Below are 24,145 nucleotides of genomic sequence, written 5' to 3' on the forward strand. Positions count from 1 at the left end.
TTTTTAAAACTGTTATTGGAGCACAAGGCATCTCCACTTGCATACTTATTTGAATAAGCTCGAGAAGATGAGCGGCCATGTGTGCCCCATTCACAAGTATACCCACAATTTCAAGCGCAATGTCTGTGTGTTAATGAATGGATAAATTTGTTGGGAAAGAGAATTAGAGCTACTAAGTTTCACATGTTCTTAGTGCTACTTTCCAGTTGGAGATGCATAGTCTAGGGCAGTGGTTCTTAGCCAGGGATGATTTTGCCTCCCAGGGACATGTAACAACATCTGGAAACATTTTCAGATGTCCCAACTTGGACTTGGGGAAGTAGCTACTGGCATCTAGTAGGTAGAGGCCAGGGATGCTGCAGGGACAACTCCCCACAAGAGAGAGTTACTCAGCTCAGTATGTCAGTTGTGCCGAGGTTGAGGAACCATGGGCTAGGGGAGGGAACCAAGGGCTTGGAGTCAGATGGACAAGGCTGTGATCTCATCTCCACCTGTTCATACTGTCACAAGCCTTGGACGGATCACTGATGACCACAGCTTGATGAAACGCTCAGCTTCAGCATTTCTCATATTTAAAATGGAGACAACAGTACCTACTTTACAGGTGCTGGTGAGTGTCAAGAGTGTGAATACAGAATGTGTGCAGTACCTATTCACGGGTGATACACAGCAAGCATCTGGTTCCCTTCCCACTTTCACTGAGCACTGCCTGGATGTAACAGTGAGGAGAGGGGCAAGGATGAAGCAGTTCATGCTTGGTTGTTTTTTTTTGTAAGCCAAGGAAGAGATGTAGATGACTCAATTCCTTGACCATTTCAAACTGAGCACATGCACATGTCTACTGAAATGATAGACATATGTGTGCTTAAAATTGCAAAGAGAGAAGAGAGGAGATTCTCAAGATAATAATCACCTCAGCAGTGAGACCCTAATTGGGTCAGATGTGTTTCTCCCCTAAATGCTGTCTCCTCTAAACTTCCATTTCAGTTACAACATCCAAAAACTATTTGAGAGTAACATAAATGTCAAAGCAGTTATTTCCTATATTTTGCTTTGTTGTGTAGAAAAAGTTATTACTTTGGTATTACTTTTGTGTCTGCCATATGAAGACTGCCTTGAATGCATTTGTCTGTAGTCAGTTATCTCAGTTGGCTAAAATCCAAGTATTGGATTCTGTCTACATATGGTCTGTCTACCTTTACCTTGTTCAGTGACCTCAGGTGCAGGGAGCAACTACCCATGTGTTTTTCTACTACAGGTAAAAATGTATAGATGTGCTCAGTTATGAAGTTTCCACTATAATGTGTTTATTTAGACCTGTTTGTAAGTTCTTCATGTGTAGATTTCCCTTCAACAAGTAATCTACAACTTCTTTGATCTCACATTGAAACTTTCAACCACAATTTTTAAAAATCTTAAAATTTCAGTATGTGTTGGCATACCCTGTGTTCACCTTCTTAATTCTTGGGGAGACTGGCAGCAACAACAAAGATTAAAAGATGCCATGGAATACAGCAGACAACGGGTGCATGGTCACCCCTGCTCAAAGATTACCTTTAAGAAGCCTGCCAGGGAGCTTGCTTCCCCCTCCCCCAATAATTTGTATGATCCATACCTACATAGCATTGCCTCAATTGTTGAGAACCCCTAATTTTACCTGCATTAGGTCCTGGATTCTGAGCCTTTTAAAGTATTCTCAAGCCCAGCATATACATAAACCACAGGGAATCCATTCAAGGGGCTAACAGCTCTGGCTGAAACTACTGGAGGATCCAGATTTCTCCCACAGTCTGTTCTGCTTAGTTTTTCTGCTTTTAAATAATAGAATACTGAGACATCTTTGAAAATACTCAAAGAACTTGTTCCCTGATTTGAAAACTCTGCTATCCTAATAATAATGATAGTGATGGTAATAGTAATGCTAGCACTGGTGTTTTCTGTGATTATATATTAACATGTTATTACATCATATGATATTATGTAATTATATATTAATTTCATTTAACCATAAGAACCATCAATAATACATCTTTTCTCAGTTGAGGCTCTTTGGGATAGGTATGCTTATGCACTTTTACAACGAGGCTGAGCCGCATGTTCAAAGTCACTGTCCAGTTAGTGATTTGGATCCAGGCGAGCCCTGCTCCAAAGCCTCGTGTTCTCTGCCAGGATGTGATGCTGCCTCATTGTTTGTTTAATAGAATAAGAACACATTTGTCTAATAACTTGTTTCAAAGGCAACCCACTGAAGGACGGTCTCGTGATGGTGGCTTGCGTCTTGGGGAAATGGAACGTGACTGTTTAATCGGTTATGGAGCCAGTATGCTTTTGCTAGAGAGACTAATGATTTCAAGTGATGCCTTTGAGGTTGATGTCTGTGGGAAGTGTGGCCTTCTCGGGTATTCTGGCTGGTAAGTGAATACCATATGTCTCCCATACCACACTCCTTGCCTCTTAAATCATAGCTTAAGAAATGACCGTGGATCCTACTGGCATGTTCTCTAGTCTCTGTCAGTGATCACTAACATACCCTTTCTCATGCGTGTATTCCTGTCATTGGGGATACTCTATGCGCATGTATCATTAGTCTATATGATGATCTACTTCCTACACAACCAGAGGCTAAGCTCCCAAGGAGTATAAACTTTATCTTCTTTTAAGTATTATCTCAGGTACTTTTTACAACACTGTTTACCTGTGAAAGTCCTAGCAGATGTATTGTGGATGTTAGAATAACAGTGTGTTAAAGAACCTCTTTAAAGAAGATTATGTCAAGTGCTTTCATTTGCAACTTCAGACCCAAAGAGCCAGGGATGCTTCCCCAGCTCTCATAGCAAATTGGTGCCAAGACCAAGATCTGGTACCCTGCCCCTGTCTATACTCTCTGCCGTGGCAAGCTCCTTCACACTTGTACTGTAGATTCTGTCAGGGCAGAAGCTGGGTCTGTCTCATTAATTTATTCAGCAAACATTTAGTAGGTGTCTGCTAAGTGCTACACACTGTTCTAGGCCCCAGAAATGCAGCAGTGAACGAGACAGGTGATGGCTGCTCCCAAGGAGCTTATCTTCTAGTTCATTGTCATTGCATTCTGTCATGTTTACCCTCATTTCTCCAGACTGGGACCTGGTATATGCTTCATCAAAAAGTACTGGATGAATGATACTCTGCATTTTATTTTTTTGTTTGTTTGAAGACAGGGTCTCACTCTGTTGCCCAGGCTGGAGTGCAGTAGTGCAATCTCGGATCACTGCAGCCTCAATCTCCCAGGCTCATGTGATTCTCCCACATCAGTCCCCCGAGTACCTGAGACTACAGGCTCACACCACCACACCTGGCTAACTTTTGTATGTTTTATAGAGGCAGGGTTTCACCATGTTGCCCAGGCTTGTTTCAAACTGCTGGGCTCAAGTGATCTCTCCCAAAGTGCTGGGATTACAGGCATGAGCCACCATGCCCATCTAAAAGTGAGTTCTTTACTTTTCAATCAGAGGCAAGGTCCAACAAGATCTAAGGCAGAAGGCATAGAGCTGCCAAACAGCCTCAATGCCCCCATCGCCCTCACCTGCCCTCCCCAGAGTGCCTTTTCTGTAGAGAGGGGTCATCCCCAAGATATAGTTAGGTCCAAATAGCATTCATTTGCTGGGGTTTGAGGAATATGTGGGCCACCTTTTCCCCATTGAGTCCCCACTGTAAAGTCTCCTTCCAGACAGAGTCTCAACTTCTTGTCATTCTGAACTACTAATTTCTAAGTTGAAAAAAGCCAATCACAAGTTGAACAAATGAGCTTCTTAGAACACACTGTATACCTTGCCAGATAAATGTCAAAACCTTTTAGCCAGTTATTTCATGATTTTGGTGTAGAAGACTCTTTGTCTGTGAAGAAATCATTTCATTTTAAAAACTGACAGAAGAGGTGGCCATTTGCAGTTCATCTTCCATAATGTTGCAGACAACGGGTGACATGATTCCAAGAATAAGCCTAGCTCTTTCTTATAGGAATGAGATGGGGGTTTGCTTCCGTCCTGAGATGTCTGTTTGTCTTTTGAAATGCATGTTGAACTTGCTTTTTATAGTCTGGGCTGTGCAACCAAAAAGAAAATAAATCATGTAATAGGAAGATGCCTGGATCCTAGTTCCACTATGCTTAAATCTTCAAATTTGACACAAGGACTTTTGAATAATTTGCTTTGAAAGAATGGTAGAGAAGAATCATGTCATTAAAAATAGAGGTTGTGGGCCTTCAAAAAGAGTTTCCTTTTCTCTTCCTCCCCCTTGCATTCATCCTCCCTCTCCCCACCTCCAAAGAAAAAGAAAACAGTCAACCCAATTCACTTATGCACTTTGAAAACTCGTCCCTCTCCAGCACTGGTTACTCAGGGAAGGTAATGTAAGCAAGAAGACCTCTAAGCTGCGATTGATCCCTCACCACTATTCTGCTAAATTTATATCTTCTTTCCTGCTTCATTTCTGTCTCATTTAGAGATCATCTGATGGCAGTGTCTGATTTTGAAGCGTATGTGTATTGTATTTGAAATCCTTTGAAAGAGGATAAATCAGGTTATACGGTTTGAGGGTCTTTACTGTAATTAAGCAGATCTCAGTATATACCGTATGTCTGATTTTAAGTGACCTACTTATACCCTCGTTGCCAACAGAAAAAAATCCTAATTCATTCTAGTAGAGTAGTCTAGCCGCCTCCTCGGGTGCTGCTTTCTGGCCGAGGAGTATAATGATGCTGTCATTTTTCCCATCATTACCTGATCATGTGTGCTGGGTTGAGTGGGAGGGAGCATGGGTGTCGTTGGAGGAAGTCACTCTTTAATGAGCGGCACAATGGAGGCTGGGTAATTAGAGCAGTTTGGAACCTTGAAACTGGCCTTTTGTCAGGGATTTGCACATTAGTGAGGCATTGCTATGGGGATGTTTACAGCACGACTGTTGTTCTACAGAAGACACTAAGGGCATAAGTCATAAAAAGAGGTCCAGAAGGAAGACTTCAGGAAAAAGAAAATCCCTATTAAGATAATTAGCTCACAGAGGATGTTTCACTGGACAGTCATTTCTCGTGTGAAGCCACAGCCTCCCCTTTTTGCTACCTTTGCCCTAAAAAAATCAGTTCATTTTATTGTTGTTCAGGTCAAGGGTCTACCTTTGCAAATTGTTCAGATACAAGATAAGGTGTGGTTTTATACACACACACACACACACACACACACACACACACAGAGGAACATTTTAAATGATGGAGAAATATTTAATAATAGAGAAGATTAAAAGGCTTTCTGGAATATGATTCTGTACATATGGAAATTTAATATAGATTAGGTTGGATTGGTGTCATTGAGTATGTACTAGTCAGGAGAATAAGCAAAAAGTTACCCCCGCTAAATCCATTTCCCCAATTTAACGAAAGCATGAACATGATTTGTAGATAAATTGAGTTAAAAACATAATTTTAAACTCAAATGCATTAAAGAGGTCTTTAGATAATCTTTTAAGAAAAGTAACTCACCAAGTTTATATTTGCAGTGTTGAAGTGCCCGGTGTCCCCTTATCATGGCCTCAGTTGTGCATTTGTGAGGGTTAGTCTCCCATTCTCCTCCTCAGGAATCTCTGTCTGCATGGTTACCACCACCACTTGCACATTCTCAGCCTCAGTGCTTGCTTTTCTTTTCTAAAATAATACAAGCTTTATTTTACTGATTGCAAAAATGATCCCTGCTCATTGTACATCAAAAGTTACCACAAATATAAAGTGAGTCACCTTAATTCCTACCACCCAGAGATGACCACTATTAACATTTTGGTGACTCTTTCAAGATTCTGATAAGAGCAGAAAATTACAAATATACACACCAAAAATTTTAAAATTTACATATGATTTTGGGGGCTCCATACACTTACAAAAGCTATTCGAGGGCCCCCTTGGGACCATGCTGATTAACAAACTGCTTTTTTTCACTTCCCAGTTTGCCCTGGACATTTCAGTAAACGTGAGTCGACAACATCAGTCAGTTCTAATGGTGTCACAGTCTTCTTCTATGTAAATGTCCCAGGGGACATTTGCATAGCCTCACCTTATGCTGTTATAAATAGTGTGGCTGTCAACATTCTTGTGCACACACCTTTACTACTTTTGGGATTACAGAATCAAAGAATATGTACATTTCCTTTTTTTACACACACTGTCTTGCTGCCCTCCAGAATGGCCAATCCTTCGTTCACTAAGTAATCCCCCTCTAATTCCTGGTCATCACCAGATCTTCCAAGCCTCGGTTGCTATTCTTCTTGCACTCATTTTCTATAGGATCCAGCCCAATAGGATTCTGTGAGCCCCTCCCTGTTGGTGCGGAGATGAGAAACTGTAGAAATAAAAGACACAGACACAGAGATAGAGAAAAGAGAGTTTGGGCTCAGGGGTCCACTGCCAGCCAAAGCATGGAGACCTGCAGTGGCACCGAGTACCTGGATACTCTGACTTTTATTGAGTACAAAGCAGGGGGCAGGGAAGGTAGGGTGAGGTAATGGTGGTTGGTAATATGGTCAGATAAATCATGTGTCTTGACAGTAGGGGTCCCAATACTTTCAAGTTGCCAAGGCGAGGAGAAAACCTAATGCATCAGCACTCTTCGCATATTTGTCAGAAATGTCAAGGACATTAATTCTTATCCTCTCAGAAAAAGAGAAACCAGTTGCAGAAGCAGAACATGAGAGTAGACATGGAACGTGACCACTGAAGCCTAGCATCACATAGAGACAGTTAAGCCCCTGGATATCTGCAAGCTTCCCTGACAGCCATCAGGCCTTGCCACAAGGGCTTGGAGAAATGGAGTTTTCTCCTAACTTCTCCAGGAAGGAGATGTCTCAGCCATTTTGGAAATCTCCTTCCCTAATTGGCTAAACAGCAGGTGCTTTCACTGCGCTGGCGATACCGCACAGCCAAGGCGCCCTCCAGCAGCCCTTATGTGATCGTGACAGAGGGCTTAGAGCATCTTGCCTTAGGATCACTTTGTTCACAATGTCACCTGAGTTTCATGCTTCATAACGCAGTAGTCATTAGTAAAATTAAAGGTTATATTGAGTATATATCTTTATGATTATAGGTAACTATAAGATTTTATATGATTATATAAAGGAATAACTATGTGCCTACATTTCTAATTCTTTTCTAAATCAGTATTTATATGGGAACAGGCTGAGGCTTCAGACCCTTGCCACAGCACTTGCAGGGTTTCCCCACCACAATTTTCCTCCTCATTAATTGTGAGGATCTAGTTTTCTATCTGTTAAGTGTCAGGATATGTGCTGGATACCTACTGTCCTAGTTGCTGCAGACCCTTGATGAGTAGAGTAAGGTCCTATTTTGGTCTGAAACCTGAAAGAATAATTCACTTTCTCCCCATGGGCCCTTCTACAGTTGTAGCCATTGATTAAGAACTAAGTTGAGTTTACCAGAAGTTCTGTAAGGAAGAGAAAATAAAGTCCTAATTGGAATAGCAGGCAAATTGGTTAGGAACATGGGCTGTTGTTGTTAGGGTTACGTGGGAATATATTTGCACATGCTGCGCATACACACATTTCTTAGTGTTGCACAAGGAACAACATGTTGTCAGTATAGGACCTCTCAACACTCATAGAAATAACCAGACCTGAAGAGCACTAGAAAAATTTCCTAATAAGCAGAAAAATTTCCTAATTTAATTGAACACCACTGTCCTATTCAAAAGTCTTATCTTTTCTGTCAGACTTTGTATATCTCAATGACGGAAACCAAATTATAATTGTTGGGCATCTTGCCCAGAATAATATACTGCTAGTATAGTAGATGCTTATTAGATACATGAAGATTGATTGAATTGGTTTTAACAATGAAAAAATTTTACAATGAAAAAATTTAAGTCTGAGTAAATTTTTCAATGGTTCAGATTTCTGGGGCTCTTTCAAAACAAGTGTATAGGCAGATGTTTTACATTTTAAGGAGAAAGGTCTAGACGTGTAGTAACAACCAACACAAGTTGTATGCTTTAAACACTGGAGGGAGTGGTGTTTCTTTCATTTTTTCTTTTGCTTCCTTGGATATTTCTTTTTATTTTCTGGGCACACATGTACTTATTTGATAGTGCAACTGAAAACTTAGGAATAGAAAGATAATTTGATAGAATGATATTAGAACTTTATAGAGCCCATTCTCACTTCCTGCGTGGAGGCCTTTGTTGCCGAGTTGCCGTCTGTGTAACATGTGCTGACTTGGGTTTCAGGTGCCATTTCTGCAAGTCATCCCGCCAAGTGTCTTCCCTCCGTATTCCGTATGCCTGCAAGCTGCTCTTCCAGGAACTACAGTCCATGAACATTATCCCCAGGTTAAAACTGTCCAAGTACAATGAATGAGGATGGAAAAAATGATTATTAAAGAGAACAAGCGATACATCTAATACAGTGGAAAGCAGAAGAGATTGAGGACTACTTCTCCTCCTGTAAATAATTCCTTTGCATATTCTCTCTCTAAAACAAAAAAGAAAATGGAGAGACTTTTTATGTACTACAAGACTGGCTAAACAACCTTGACCACGCGGACTGCCAGGCTGCTTGATTCACAGATGGATGTGACCTGAAGGATGAATAAACTATTATTTATGTACCAGTATCTTGACATTTACTCATTAGAAGACCTTACTCCTTCAAGAGAATGTTTGGGGTAAAATTTACCATATCTTCTGGCTAACAATATTCAAGATTCTCTTGGAGGATGTAAAGAATCCGTTTGATTTGGTCAGCCTGGCTTTTGTTGAGGTGTCTGGTTCTGATACATTTTCCCAACAATTAAATCTTTCCTTTACACAACCAGACTTTGTAATTTTAGTCTCGGTGAAATACAATAAATTTGTTCCTACCTTGTCAAGCAAGAATGTCATCTAATGGACTCAATTGTTATTATTTTGAACCTCCATGATCATACCATGCAATACTATTCATTAAATATCTGCATCTAACTCTGTGGCTGCTTTGTCATGCTCCGTCCCATTCCATGCCTGCCAGCATGCTAGCTGTCCATTTTCTTTTTAATCTGACAGGCTTCCTTACTCATTTCTAATTTGTTCTCAACTGCCGCCGTAAAGCCAGATAAATATGTGTGTTAAGGATTGTTTGTAAAATCAGAGTCAGAAACACTTTGAGTAATGGCCTAAGGCTTCATTCCCAGCATGTCACACTGAAGATGTTCCACAGACTATTAATAGGTACTATATGCCAACAAGAATCAAGCTCCTGTGTCAAGCTAAGGTTGAGAAATTGAGGGTAATCAAGTTAAACATTCCACTGGACTTTTTCAAAGCCTTTAAGCATCCCAAGCCAATGTGTACTGGGTTTCAAAAAAGGGGATGTTCCAGGGACCCAGACTAGTCATTAACTTGAGAACTCAACCTCACTGCTTTTTCTTCCCAATAAAAAATCTCTAACATAGGTAGGTGTAACAGTCATAGAGGCATCACAGTGAAAGCAGAATGAAGGACACTGCAAGTGAGCAGGCCTTCCTCAGCCCTCATGGCAACGACTCATTAGGTATTCTTTTTTCTTTTGAAACAGGGTCTCACTCTGTCACCCAGGCTGGAGTGCAGTGGCAAGATCATGGCTCACAGCAACCTCAACCTCCCAGGCTCAGGCTGTCCTCCCACCTCAGACTCCTGAGTCCTTGGAACTATAGGCGTATGCCAACACACCCAGCTAATTTTTGTATTTTTGATAGAGACAGAGTTTCATGTGTTGCTCAGGCTGGTCCTGGACTCCTGGGCTCAAGTGTTCCGCCCGCATCGGCCTCCCAAAGTGCAGAGATTATAGATGTGAGCCACTGCGCCTGGCCTCAGTATGTATTTCAAAAAGTTTGAATGCCAAGATCTTTGCTATGCCAGTTTCTTTTCTTAACCTAGCTTATAGTTCTCAACATTGATGGTGCATAAGGATTGCTGTACTGGATTGATGATATGATCGTACTGTACTTTGTGGGCTGTTTAAGGTGTTTTCTAGGGTGATCCTGTTTATCTCACATCATATAGCAAATCCACTTCCCAAATCTATCAAAGATGCAGTTGCCCTGCAGTATGTGGCACACCATTTCAGTGAACACTCAGACAGTCAGGCTGGAAGAGTCTGGCAGTGTGCTGAGTGCTGGCACGAGGACTCATTGTTTGTCATTCAGTACCTGCCACGTTCAAGACACTGGACTAAGGATAAAAGAACAGGACAGGGCCTCTGCCTGACTGAGGTCATAGGCCATTGGAGGAGGCCAAGATGTGTGGTCTGGTCATGGAGCACTGCTCTGCACTCAGTGCTGAGGGAATGCCGAGGGCAAAGCAGCCAACAGTGCTCTGGAGATTTGGAAACACATCACAAGCATGATTATGCCCTTTATAGCGTGAAGAAACAGACGCACTATGTAGCTACGTGACTCCCCAGAGCCTCACTGCTAACAAGGGGGACAGCAAGGGCCTCGGGACCAGGCATTCTCACATACACAGCTTTGTTCTGGTTTTATCTGGGATTATACTTTTTAGTCACAAAAAGTGGTCATTTTTTAAAAATTCAGATGCCCTTGAATGGTTGTATCTCTTATAAATAAACATCCTTCTTAGGAAACCATTCCAAGCCAGTCTAATCATTTTGAGGGGAGTCGCCTTTCTAAGTGTCTAGGAAATTCTAAGTTCTCTAAGTTTACAAGATCTAGAAAGTATGGGTTTTCAAACTGAGACATCCTTCAAGGGAAAAAAATCTATCAGATTGATAATCTCCAAAAGTTAGCAAATAGAACATTTGAATAGCTATTTGACTCTGAGAAATACTTTAATGAAAAGCAGCCAGACACCAGGCATAGCAGCAGGCACCTGTAATTCCAGCCACTCAGGAGGCTGAGTCAGGAGGATCACTTGAGCCTAGGAGTTTGAGATCATCTCTAGGGAAAAAAAAAGGCAGCCAGATTTGGTAAACTAGTCCCTATGTTTTTAAGTTGTTTGTAAGTTAAAAACAAGTAACTTAAAAATAACTTTTAGGGCCGGGCGCAGTGGCTCACGCCTGTAATCCCAGCACTTTGGGAGGCCGAGGCGGGTGGATCACGAGGTCGAGATCGAGACCATCCTGGTCAACATGGTGAAACCCCGTCTCTACTAAAAATACAAAAATTAGCTGGGCATGGTGGTGTGTGCCTGTAGTCCCAGCTACTCAGGAGGCTGAGGCAGGAGAATTGCTTGAACCCAGGAGGCGGAGGTTGCGGTGAGCTGAGATCACACCATTGCACTCTAGTCTGGGTAACAACAGCGAAACTCTGTCTCAAAAAAAAAAAAAAAAAACTTTTAAAAAGTTATTTTTTATTTAACGTTTATTTAAACTTTATTTAAATATTTAATTGTTTATAAATAATTAGATTTCCATTTCCAGTAATGATAGAGTAACTTTTTACAGACCACCCTCACTGCAAAGCACTTTTTTTCCTCCAGGCTTTTGCCAGGCTGGAAGTGGCATAGGATGAGGCTAAAAAGCCATACCAAAGCCACTAAGAGGCTGTGACCCTGACATGAGCTTTGACAGAATCAAAGGGCTGGGGAGACAAGACTGTGGGCACAAAGTTGCCCAGATGCCAGGACCAGAGAGGCCAAGGTCTCAAATAGGAAATGCATTGAAGTGAGCTCAGCTTCTTCACCACTTTTCTTCTGGATTTGCCTGCTCAGGCCGATAAAATAGGATATCACTGATGGGGTGGGTTTAAATGATAGAGATGTATTTTCTCACATTTCAAGAGGCTCAAAGTCCAAGACAAAAGATGTCCACAGGGTGGGTCTAGTGGGCCTCTTTTCCTGGCTGCTGATGGCCACCTCGCTGCAGCCTCACGTGGCCTTTCCTTGGTACATAATAAGGGAGAGTGTTATTGAGCTCAGGTATTTCCTCTTCTTAGGATGCCAGTCCTGGTGGATCAGGGTCCCCCTCTTATGACTTCAACCTTAATTACCCCCTTAAATGCCCTGTCTACAAATGAGATCACACTGGGGGCTAGAGCTGCAACATATGAATTTGGGGACACACAGTTCAGTCCATTATACCCCTCAAGACGTTTGCTAATTCATAACAGCATGGATAGAACTTGGCAGTATCTATTAAAGCTGAACATACCCAGTAGTTCCATTCCTAGGTGTGGGCCAGCAGAAATGTATTTATGTGTGTGTTATCAGTATGTATGTACAAAAATGTTTCTAGCAGCATTATTTATAGTAGCCCCAGGTTGCAAGTAACTTCTGCCTATTAACAACAGTATAAATTGTGGTATGGTCATGGATACGGTTTGGCTGTGTGCTCCCCACAAATCTCATCTCGAATTGGGATCCCCACGTGTCAAGGAAGGGACTTGTAATCCGCACATGTTGAGGAAGGGAAATGATTGGATAATGGGGGGTGGTTTCTTCCGTGCTGTTCTTGTGATAGTGAGTGAATTCTCATGAGGTCTGATGGTTTTATAAATGGTAATTTTTCTTGCAGTCGCACACTATCTCTCTTGCCTGCCCCATGTAAGACATGGCTGCTTCTCCTTCTGCCATGATTTTAAGTTTTGTGAGGCCTCCCCAGCCATGCAGAACTGTGAGTCAAGTAAACCTCTTTCCTTTGTAAATTACTCAGTCTTGAGTAGTATCTTTATATCAGTGTGAGAAGGAACTAATACAGTGATGCAATGGAATACTATACAGCAATTAAAAATGAACTGCTGCTACATATAATATCACAGGTAATCTCACAGGTATAATATAGGGCAAAAAAAGTTAAGTCCAGGCCAGACACAGTGGCTCACACCTGTAATCCCAGTATTTTGGGAGGCCAAGGCCAGGTGGATCACCTGACATCAGGAGTTTGAGACCAGCCTGACTAACATGGTGAAATCCTGTCTCTACTAAACATACAAAAATTAGCCAGGCGTGGTGATGATTGTCTGTAATCCCAGCTACTTGAGAGGCTGAGGCAGGAGAATCACTTGAACTTAGGAGGCAGAAATTGCAGTGAGCCAGATTGTGCCACTGCACTCCAGGCTGGGTGACAGTGACACTCCATCTCAAAAAAAAAAAAAAAAAAAAAAGCCCAAAAGAAACATACTATATTAGTTCCTTTAAAGCTAAAAAATGGCAAAATTAATATATATATGGAAAGTCATAAGAGTTTCCTATGCAGAGTGGGTGACTAATGGCTAAGAGGTGCAAGAGGAGGCTTCTAGGATGCTGGTAGTATTTTGTTGACCTGAGTGTTGATTACATGGATGTGTTCATTTTATGAAAATGCATTAGGTATACTCATTCAGGACTTGTCATCTTTCTGCATGTACATCATTCTTTAATAAGTTTTTTTTAAAATCTAGGTGACTTAAGAGTTTAAGAATACAGCTCTAAACCTGTGTTTCAGTCCCTTCACATAATAGATGTGTCACCCCAAATATATTGTGTTTGTCCTTTAAGTTTTCCCATCTTCAAAATAGGGAATATAATAGTACCCACACCTGGGGCTGTTTTTAAGTTTAAATGAGATACTGTTCCTAAAGAGCTTACCACAGTGCCTGGCACAAAACAGGTGTTCAGAAATGTTTGTTATTGTCTTCATTGATGATAACCTAGTAATAATCATATCATACACCTTATTAACAGCACTGCCAGGACTGGCAGTGTCCAGTTGTACAACTTCATCTGGCAAGAGTTAGGAAAGGCAAACCCTGAGTTTCCTCTGGATGGGAGAGTTTGGAAACTGCAACCAAGTGCAGAAACTGTAGGATTTTGCAAAAGCGATTTGCGAAAGCTTCCCTGTTTAACAATGATGGGCGGAAGGAAGGTGCTGGAGTTAGTGAGCACGCTTCCCTGGAACAGCCATTTAGCACTGACATCAAAGTGAGGCCTGTTGTCGCGCGGGAGTCCCGGAATAGTTTCATGAAGCCCACAGAATGTTTTCAAAATGCTTCCATGTGGTGAGAGGCAAGTAAAGGATTAAAAAAAAAACCACAGAAGTCCTTGATTGGGTGCTACATAATGGGATAGTTTTCAGCTGCTTCGGAGCATTTTGGCCAACACCTTTATTTGCAGTAATGAGCCACAGGAGGGTGAGCACATTAGGGCTGGTGGCTTGGCCTATCCGTTCTCTGCCATCTGAATAATAGAGGAGCCAGTGTCAGAGAGACCTGTAAACAATTCCATTTTGAAACGGATGGTCAGAAAAGTGACTGTAAAAGTAGCACCTCTTTACCATCCATATTTACTCCATATGTGTCTTGAAAACAGTTTATTTCATTTGTTGACCAAAAGTTGGATTTTTACTACTTCAACCCACAGGGCCAAGATTGGTGGGAAATTAATGTCAAGCTTTGAAGAAGCAGTTTTAAATGGGGAAGGAGGGAAGCAGTAGCAATCTAGAAGTATATAGGTTACCAGTGCCAAGCTACCAGTTTGGGTTTTAGAAAGAGGCTCCAGAGCAGTGAAGAGATTTGCTTTGGTAAATCAAAGTCGTGATCAGGATGTCATGGCAGAAAACCTCAGGACAACCTGACACTCACATTTTTACTCACAAGTCTAACATCTCACACCATGGTCAAAGTATTTTTCAAGTTCAGGCAATAGCTCTCGTTCCATGCATAATAAATTTTAAGTCTGGCTAACTCCCAATCATCCACGTTAATGGAGGCAAGGTATGATGTGAATCAATTAAAACATGATGGATTCAACATCTTTTGTGTCGGATCCTGGGAAGAAATTTGCAGGCACATTTTGAATATAGCTTGCGTGGTGGTTTGGTGAGTTTGCTGTGCTTCAAATAGTGACTCCTAGGAATGCTATAAATGAAGAAAGTAGAATAATAATAATACCTTTTCTGGCTAAGTAATGATGACAGGTCTTTGGGAGGGTGGCATAGCCACACTCAACTGGGATGCTTCTAGGCTAGTAGTTTGCAAAGTTTGGTTGATGAACCAGCAGCATCAGCGTCACCTGGAAACTTAGAAATGTACATTCTCAGGCCCCTCCCCAAACCCACTCCGAAAATCTGTGGGAGAGGCTCAGCAATCTGGGCCTTGAGGGTTCCACTTTCTCCCTCTAGCTTCCTTTCCAGTCCCTGCCTCACCTGCCTACAACCCCCACAAAGATATCCCACATCAAAGGATGCCTTTCTGAGTGACTGCTCAGAAGGCCACAGTTTCTCCTCCTGCCTCAGCTGAGCATGTTACTCTGCCGTCCAAGTCCTCGAAGGGTTGAGACAGCATCGCCTCTCCCACAGCAAAGCCCTGAAGTCAGCACAGATGCTCTGGGTGCTGCACAGCTTCCTTGGCGCTCACAGGGATGGTTTGGTGTTGGGATTTTTCAGCTCTCTTAACAGGGGTGTCCAATCTTTGGCTTCCCTGAGCCACATTGAAAGAAGAAGAATTGTCTTGGGCCACACATAAAATACACTAACTCTAAGGATATGAGATGAGCTTTAAAAAAATTGCAAAAAAAAAACCCCATAATGTTTTGAGAAAGTCTACGAATTTGTGTTGGGCTGTACTCAAAGCCATCCTGGGCCATGACATTTGCCGGTAGGACAAACTTGCTTTAGCGTATGACCAGCCTTAGGGCTGCTGTCCTAAAGGTGAGTTGGCAGTGGTATTATCAACAAAGAAGGAGCCAAGGTGCTTCCACTAATAAGCCAAGTCTCAACTTTCTCATCTGTTCAGTGGATATATAATAGCTCCCCACCTAATGACCTATGCAAGCTTACACAGGAGTAAGAGTAGTACCTACCCCATAGGTTTGCTGTAACTAATAAATGAGTTAATTCAAGTGAAGCACTTAGAACAGGGCCTACCCCATGCTACACACATGATAGAGATAAGCTTTTCTCTCTTTGTATGTAAATTCAAACTAGGCCAGTTTCTCAACCTTGGCACTACTCACATTTGGGGCTGGCTAATTCTCTGTGGCGGGGCTGTCCTGTGCATTGCGGGATGTTCAGTAACATGCCTGGCTTCCACCCACCGGATGCCAGTAACATCCCCTAATCATGACAATTAAAAATGTCTCCAGGCATCACCAAATATTCCCTGCCGGGAAAAATCGCCCCCAGTTTAGAACCACTGAAGTAGACAATGTGTATGAAAGTGTTTTAAATTCCAAAGCAATTGAGAATGGTCTCAGCAGTGTCCTTATACCGATTTGTCCTCAGGAAACTGATAGCCAATCTGCTTCTGGATAATTGAGGGACTGTATTAACAAATGTGAACAGGAATGCAAACCCTTGTTTTTTCTTCATGTACCAGTTGTCATGGCATCAGATCAAGCTGATGATGTCAGTCATATGTTGGTCATTAAGTTAAATAAGTTTCATTCCTGTTCTATACTGTACTTTTATATATCTGTTGGTAATATTATAAAAATAAGATCAATCATAATCGCCATTGTCATTCACATTTGCCCCCAGACTGATTTTGTTCTAGATATAGCTTATTTTTTGTTTTTGTCAAAGATGTATGGTGATTTTCATCATTTATTCAATCATCCCTCAGTCTTGCATCTGCCTGCCTGCCATGTGGCAGGGACTGTTGGGCTCCCAGTTCACTCCAGTGCTGAAAATTCTGCCTTGAATGGCCCTGTGGGAGCAAATGGGCTTGAAAGTCCTAAAGAGAGCCCTCTTCCACACAAGCTAAAGTCCTGCTTGCATTTTAATATGACAGCAATAGGGCTGGGTCCCCAGTGCAGAAATTTCGGCTTCAACAACTCTGAAGGTTTCCTTCTTCATTACTCTGGGTCTTCTACATCCCATACAATCTGTCAGGATCTGAAATATGGAAACATCAGTCCAAACAATGAAACAGGAGGCTGTTTGTGATTTATTACCTGCTCTGCCTGCAGGGAGAGTTATTCTAATTACCTTATTCAGTGTCAGATGCTACAAAATTCTAGGAGTAAATATTTGTAGAGATTATGAGACAGACACAGTCCTGATAGTACAGATGTCATAGGACTTTTTCATTTAATAGAGCCAGAGATGGCAAATATGCATATATGTGCTCCCATTTTGTGTCTGGATCCCCTTAGCAGCTCCCTAATCGCTCATACCAGTCTATCGTGCTAAACCTGAATTTGACTTCAGACTTTTGAACACCAAGCTCTGATAGCCACAACCCATCAGCTTCGAAGCAGGAGCATGCTGTGTTCAAGAACAAAAATTCTGCAATCAGATTGGCTGCCTTCAAATTCTGCCTCCACAACCTACTAGCTTCTGTGATCTTGGGCAGATTATTTTGCCTCAGTTTCCTTATCAGTAAAAATGAGGTAATAGTATCTATGGCCCAGCGTGGTAGCCCATGCCTGTAATCCCAGCACTTTGGGATTCCAAGGTAAGAGGATCACTTGGACCCAGGAGTTCAAGACCAGCTGGGGCAACATAGCAAGACCTTTCCTCTACAGTTTTTTTTTTTTTTAATTAGCCAGGCATGGTGGTGTATGCTTGTAATCCCAGCTACTCAAGAGACTGAGGGTGGGAGGATCGCTTGAGTCCAGGACTTTGAGGCTGGCGTGAGCTATGATCATGCCACTGCACTCTAGCCTGGGCGACAGAGCAAGACCCTGTCTCCAGTAATAGTAATAGTACCTACTCATAGGTTAATTGACTCAAACAATCAATGGAGCACATAACAAATGCTCAGTAAGTACCACTATCGTCGTGATTAATTGGAAGTTTCTTCCTTATGAAACTTAATTGCCATTCATCTATAAGGGCATTTCCCCCTCTTTTTAGATGAAGTTCAATCCAGCTATGTGATTGGTTACCTAAGTGGGGCAGACCATCATGCTAAGGATGGGGTTTTGTATTTGTTAGAGCAGTAAGTTTAAATTTTTGTTCAAAAATTTCTAAATGTTTGCTTTTGGTTACAATGGAGACTGGGTCCAAGGGTGTGGCTGACTGAAAGTAAAGCCATCTCCTCCCTCAGGAAAAAAAAAAAAGCTTAAAGTGTTTACCTAACACTGAGTTAGGGAGTACAGTCTCATGTGTGAAAGCAATTGAAGACATGCATATGACATTGTTGGCCTTCCCATCCGGCATCCACACTGCCTCATATTACCAGAGTTTATATATGCTGTCCATATTCAGCTGTCTGCATTGAACACAGCATTAATGTTCCCTGCATAAGAATCTGATGACCTGCAGAAGAAGGAATTTGTGTATGAAGGAATCTTTGGCTTATGTGCAAAGGAAAAAGTCTCCCCTGGAAAAATGCAGGCCTTACACATTTAGCAGACCCTCGTGTCCACAGAAACAGTCATTGGCAATTAGGCAACTGCCAAAAGATCAGAGGCAGGAGCCTGCACATGAAACAGAGGCGGTACAGGAGGATCACTGCCTTCTATCTCTGAGTTATGGGCAGCTGAGGTTGCCTCCCCCTGTGCCCAATCTGCTCTGAGCTTTTCCTGCTGTGGACAGAGGCCCCAGAGACTTTTACACACCCCAGTTTTCATGCAGCTTACTGATCCCTTTTCACATGAATGAAAAACGCCTTTGATTTTGAATACTCAACGTCTGTTTTCTGTAACACTTAACTGATGTGCCAGAATCATTCTGTACCTTAAAGGAGGTCTTGCACTGGGCTATTAAAATCAGTCCTTCTGTGAAGAGTCACTGTGCTCACTTCAAGGACAACTTCCCGGCCTTTTTAAATGGGGCTCATCTTGTTAGACCTGGATTAGGGAAGAGAGGAGCAAGCTGACCCACAGTTGAAACCCATCCAGAGGCCATCAGTGAGTTGGGTCCAACCACAAGAGAGGCTTCAAAGAAATAGTACTATCTGCCAACCAGCTCTTCTTTGGGAACCTTACTTCCTGTCATTAATTCCAGTTAGACATGGTAAGCTAATAGAGACCTGGAACCAGTAGGTCCACTTTATTTGTTCAAATGACAGAATGGGTTGTTCCCTTTTCTATGGATTTCCTCATCTCTGGAGAGGTCCAAGGAGAAGTTTTATGACTTAACTGTTCAGCCAGCATTCTCTGTGTCTCTTCCAGGAAGGGATGTTCTACTAGGTTCTGGGGCTACAGAAAGGAGTTAGATGATGTCCCCGCCCTCTGGGTGCTAAGAACTGGGAGAGAAGACAGAGAAGCTTACCAGAGAGAGAGGCTGCCATTCACCTATGTAACTTTGGCAAATTCAATTACATGCTCAGCATTTAAAAGGAAAAGGAACGGTAGTATTTAAACAAGGCAGACAATTCCACTCCCATCCCTTGTCCACGCCCCTGCCATAGTTGAGTGTAGGTTGAGTGGAATGTAGTCTTCGGTCTCCTCATGTCTCTCACAATATGAGCATCTCTGCTCCAGTGTTAGTCTCTGGAGTTAAAAAAGATCATGGATAGTTTCTAGTCTTTTTGTACCTTATAGACCCTAAATGGAAAGTACTGTCCCACTGGGTGTTCAACCAAACAAATAGCCACTGTCCCAATGATGAGCTGTATAAGTTGTCTTCAAGGATGGTTTTGACCTTATCGGGTTTTCACTTGAAACTATTTAAATGCCTGCTGTAGAAAGTAACAGTGAGACGAGATTTCTCTATCATGCAGGAGGGGAAGCTACCCGTAGTGTCCTATAGCGGGCGCTCCCAAGCGGGCAGGACAAGTTTCCCAGAGGAGGTGACAGCCAGAGCTGGCTTTTGAAGAACAAGTGGGCATTAGCCAAGGGCAGATGGTCTGGGTGGGGCTGGAGGTGAGGTGTCAGGAAGTAGAGCTGACAGGACTTTGCAGGCAGTGAGAGAGAGGAATCAGGGGTGCTCTGAAATTTAGCCAGGACCGTCAAGTGGGTAGTGAACCCCCAAGGCAAGGAGCAAGTGGCAGAAACACTATTATATGTTCTGTGTGGCACATATGAATTGGGTACCTCCAGCACCCCTGAGTTAGTGTCGCATCTAGAGATGAGAGTCAGGAGCTGCCGAGGTAGATCAAAAAGTCATCAGTAATTGCGGGCACAGAATGAATGTCACACACACCCATTCCAGAGAAGGGAAGAGGGCCAGAAATGAACCCTGAGGACCCCGGCATGTGGGGGATGGGCACGGAGAGAGGCACCTTTCGAGAGGTCCAAGTTGGAATAGCAAAGGAAAGCCAGAAAACCGCAGAGTCCAGAGGCCAAGGGAAGAGGGTTTCTAAGTAGAAGGGTGGTCACTAGTCGGAATGTGAAGGGGACCAGGAAGATGAAGTCTGTATCCAATAGATTCCCGCCAGGCTGTGAGAGCTGATTCAAGGGCATGAAGGGAGTGGGGGTTGAAGGCACTGGAGGAGGGAGCAGCAGGAAGCTATTTAATATGATGCCTTAGCGCTCCTGGTTGCCACTCAGTGGTTCTAACAGAGGCAAACAAACCTAGGAGACACCACTGGCCTTTGTGTGGCCTCCTGTGTTAGCATTATTTCCCGGAATTCTCTCCCATCAGCCTGCCTGAAATCCCCACATTAGACTCCTCAGGCAAGTCACCTGGGAGGACCGTTCATTAACTCCTGATTCCTATCAAGACTAATGTGATTCCCTAACCTGTCTTCTCAGACCCCTAAGGAAATGGACAAGGATCAGGAGGGCAGGATGCGGGCAGCTAGAAAGAGGCAAAGTGAGCAGACCAGGCCTCACCACCCACATCATGGAGGCTTCAGGATTTATGGTGAGGGAAGGATGACAGAAAACATGCTGCGCTCCCCACCACTTGCACAACTTGACCAACACTGCCACAGAAGGAACCTTAAGCTAATTGAGCACATACTAGGGGCTAATTCCTTTACATAGAGGATCCCACTACCCAGCCCTGCTAAGTTGACATTATTCTCCTCCATTTTATTCCCTTCTAACCTGACGTGATTGGGAGAAATGTCTTAATACAAAATTCTACATATTTGCAAGAAATGCAAAATCAATTTTGAGCTAAGCTTGTTATAGGCCCACTACAGGGAAAAATTTTGTTACTAGTGATCTATTAATCACTGTGATTGTGGAGGATCTAGGGTGTGCATTTGTAATCCTATTTTACTCACACCACAACCCTCCGAGGTAAATATTATTATCTCAGTTTTGTGAGACTAAATGATTTGCCTAGTGTTACACAGTACTAAGTGCCTGAACCAGACTTGGATCCAAGCCTGCTCCACTGCCTCTCCTCCTTTGTCAGAAAGCTCTGGAATGTTCTGCAGAATGTGTTCAGGGCCTCAGTGCTGTCTACGTACTCTTCAAATTCTTTTTCAGTAATGTAGAGTTTAGACCAGAAGCAGCCTGTAAATAATGCTGAGTCATCCCTTTTACAGCAGGTCTAGGAAGACAGGTGTGTGTGTGTGTGTATGTGTATGTTTGTGTGTGCTCATGTGTGTTTTTGTGTGTATATGTATTTGTGTACATGTGTGTGTGCATGTGTTTCTGTGTGTGTGTCTGTGCATTTGTGTGTGTATATGTGTGTATGTGTGTGTTTGTGGGTGTGTGCATGTATGAGTTTGTGTGTGTGTGTGTGTGTGCGCTTTCATATTCTCCTCACTGCTGCCAAGAGATTTCCTTGACCCTTTTACCTGCCTGACTTTCTGGAGCAGCTTCTAATGACATATCTCATTGGCACCCAAGTTGAAAGGCCACTGATCCCTCACCGCTGGGGCCACCACCTGGGTTTATGGCCAAAGACCATTCCAAGGAGATCTCTTGTGTTAGAGATTTATACTTAGATATAGAAGTGCCTCCATTTATGAAAACCTCCTTCACGAAAACCCCAAACTTCTGAGACAAGGGTGCTGGAGACCCATAATTCCTTCCCACAGCAGGTGGTCATTTAAATACAGTACTCTACAAAAAAATACATGTCATTGTGGACCGACTATGGATAGGCACAAATAAAGTAATTTAAATTACCCACAGTCTCATCACAAATAACAATTGTTAACATTTCAATGTAGTTCATACAGTGGAGTACTGTGCAGCTGTACACAGAAGACAGTCAGTTATATCCCTACCTATCAACACTGAAAGCTCTCTAAGTTCCACACTTGGAATAGAGAAGAGACTTAGGAAATAGAAAGTCTCATTTTTGTAAAAGAAAAAAATGTAATCGATGGTTAGATGGGTAGGTAAGTAGGTGGATATATAAATAGATGATAGACACAGAGAGAGAAGGCAGAAAGAGAGAGATTTAGCAAGGTACAAAAATACATCCGGATGGACAACAAATTGTTAAGGGTGGGATGAGGGAGGGAGAAGAGGAAGGACCTTAGGAAAAGAATTTTCCTTGTTTTCTTTTTTGTTCAGTTATGTTTACTTCATGTACTTATTTTTGCATTATTTTATTACATCATATGTGCATTACTTTCAAATGTAAAATATTTTATAAAAGTAAAGTAAATTGACATTATGAACTTTTTCTGTGTATAGTTATATAAATGCAGGCACACACACATACTTTTCAACCTTAATCATGAAACATTCCAAATATTTACAAAACTAGAAAGAATGGTAGAGGGGACCCTCATGTATCCATCACCCAATTGCAGTGATTATCAGCTCATTGCTAAGCTCGTATCTGTGACTCCACCTACTTTTTCCTCCTAGAATATTTTGAAATAAATCCCAGATTTACAAATATTATTTCACCCATAAATATTTCAATATATACCACCAAAATGACTCTTAAGAAAACACAATACCATTGTCATACTTAATAACAATTAACAATAGTCTCTTACTGTAATCATTTATCCAGTTTGTGCTCAAATTTTCAAATCTCATAAATGTTTTTTTCCTAGACATTTGTTACAATTGGAATCCAGGCTAGGAGCAGAGGCTCATGCCTGTAATCCCAACACTTTGGGAGGCCAAGGCAGACAGATCACAAGGTCGGGAATTCAAGACCAGCCTGGCCAATATGGTGAAACCCTATATCTTCTAAAAATACAAAAAAAAACAGCCAGGCATGGTGGCATGCCTGTAGTCCCAGCTACTTGGGAGACTGAGGCAGGAGAATCCCTTGAACCCAGGAGATGGAGGTTGCAGTGAGCCGAGATTGTGCCACCGCACTCCAGCCTGGGCCATAGAGGGAGACTCCATCTCAAAAAAAAAAGAACTGGAATTCAAATAATTGACGTTAGTTAACAGATCTTTTAATTCTCTTGTCTGTACTGGTCTCTTCTGTCTCCCAGGTCCACATCTCCTTTTTTTAATTTGCAATTTATTTCTTGAAGAAACCAGATCCTTTGTCATATAGTTTCCTATAATTCATACTTTGCCAATTGCATTCCTTTAGTAGAGTTCAACATGTTTTTCTGTATTCTGTGTCTTCTATAGGTCTGCAGTTAAATCTAAAGGCTCGATTGGATCAAGTTTGATTTTTGTAACAAGACTCATTCATGGGGGTGTGGCCTTCCATTAGGAGGCACGGACATTTTTTTGCTCTTTTTATGTTGTCAGCAGCCACTAATGCACAATACTTAGCTCCGTTAATTCAACAGAGGGCGCAAAATGGTGCTATGCTAATTCTATCATTTATTTATTAGCTAGAATACACCTGTTTAGAGAAACGTCCTTTCATCAATTACTTGCTTACCCAGAAGTTTATTTCATATAATAAAGGCTGGATACATGTTTTATTCTTTTCCTTTACTTACCAGTTGTCAAAATAATGAGTTATTTCCCTAGCATCCTTCAATGGGAACCATTGAGTTTTAGGGGGAATCCTTATGAACTCCTGGACTAAACATATTGAATTGTCCAAATCCATTGCAGTTATTATTCTTCTGATGCTCGGATTACTCCTTTTTTGGCCAGCACAAGCCAATATATTCATAACTTCCTAGAAGGGAAGTGTGGATTAGCCTGAGAGTGAAAAGTTTCTGAGGCTTTTGGTTTTAGAAGCACCTCATATTTTTGTGGGCTTACCTCCAGTAAGCCCACAAGATTATCATGGTTAGGATGCCAGAAGGATCTCCTCACAGCTCTGGCAGGGGCAGGGGAAGAGTTATTGTGAAATACACCTACAAGTGTTCTCCATGACCGAGAACTACTCTCCAAGGGAAAGGACTATACCAGAGCTTTATCCTACTTGGGGGAAGAGCATTTCTCCCTCTGTAGTTCTCACTAACTTCCTCTGACTCAGAGGGGAAAGATCTATG

At 42.2% G+C, this 24,145-nt stretch overlaps 1 protein-coding gene across 7 annotated transcripts in view; it reads left to right on the forward strand.

Moving 5' to 3' along the window:
* Positions 1–8,990, forward strand: part of POLR3B (RNA polymerase III subunit B) — a 144,209-nt gene extending 135,219 nt beyond the window's left edge. For 6 of the 7 annotated variants that reach the window (XM_078337180.1, XM_002752939.7, XM_035258511.3 and 3 more), the window contains 2 exons: positions 2,238–2,411; positions 8,259–8,990. In XM_078337180.1, coding sequence (XP_078193306.1) covers positions 2,238–2,411; positions 8,259–8,388 — 304 coding nt within the window. In that variant the 3' untranslated portion in view covers positions 8,389–8,990. The remainder of the gene's footprint in view (positions 1–2,237; positions 2,412–8,258) is intronic. The other variant, XM_017976339.4, reaches the window with a different exon arrangement.
* The last annotated feature ends 15,155 nt before the right edge of the window (positions 8,991–24,145 follow it).

This window comes from Callithrix jacchus, chromosome 9, assembly GCF_049354715.1.
Source record: "Callithrix jacchus isolate 240 chromosome 9, calJac240_pri, whole genome shotgun sequence".
In the NCBI taxonomy this organism is placed as follows: domain Eukaryota; kingdom Metazoa; phylum Chordata; class Mammalia; order Primates; family Cebidae; genus Callithrix; species Callithrix jacchus.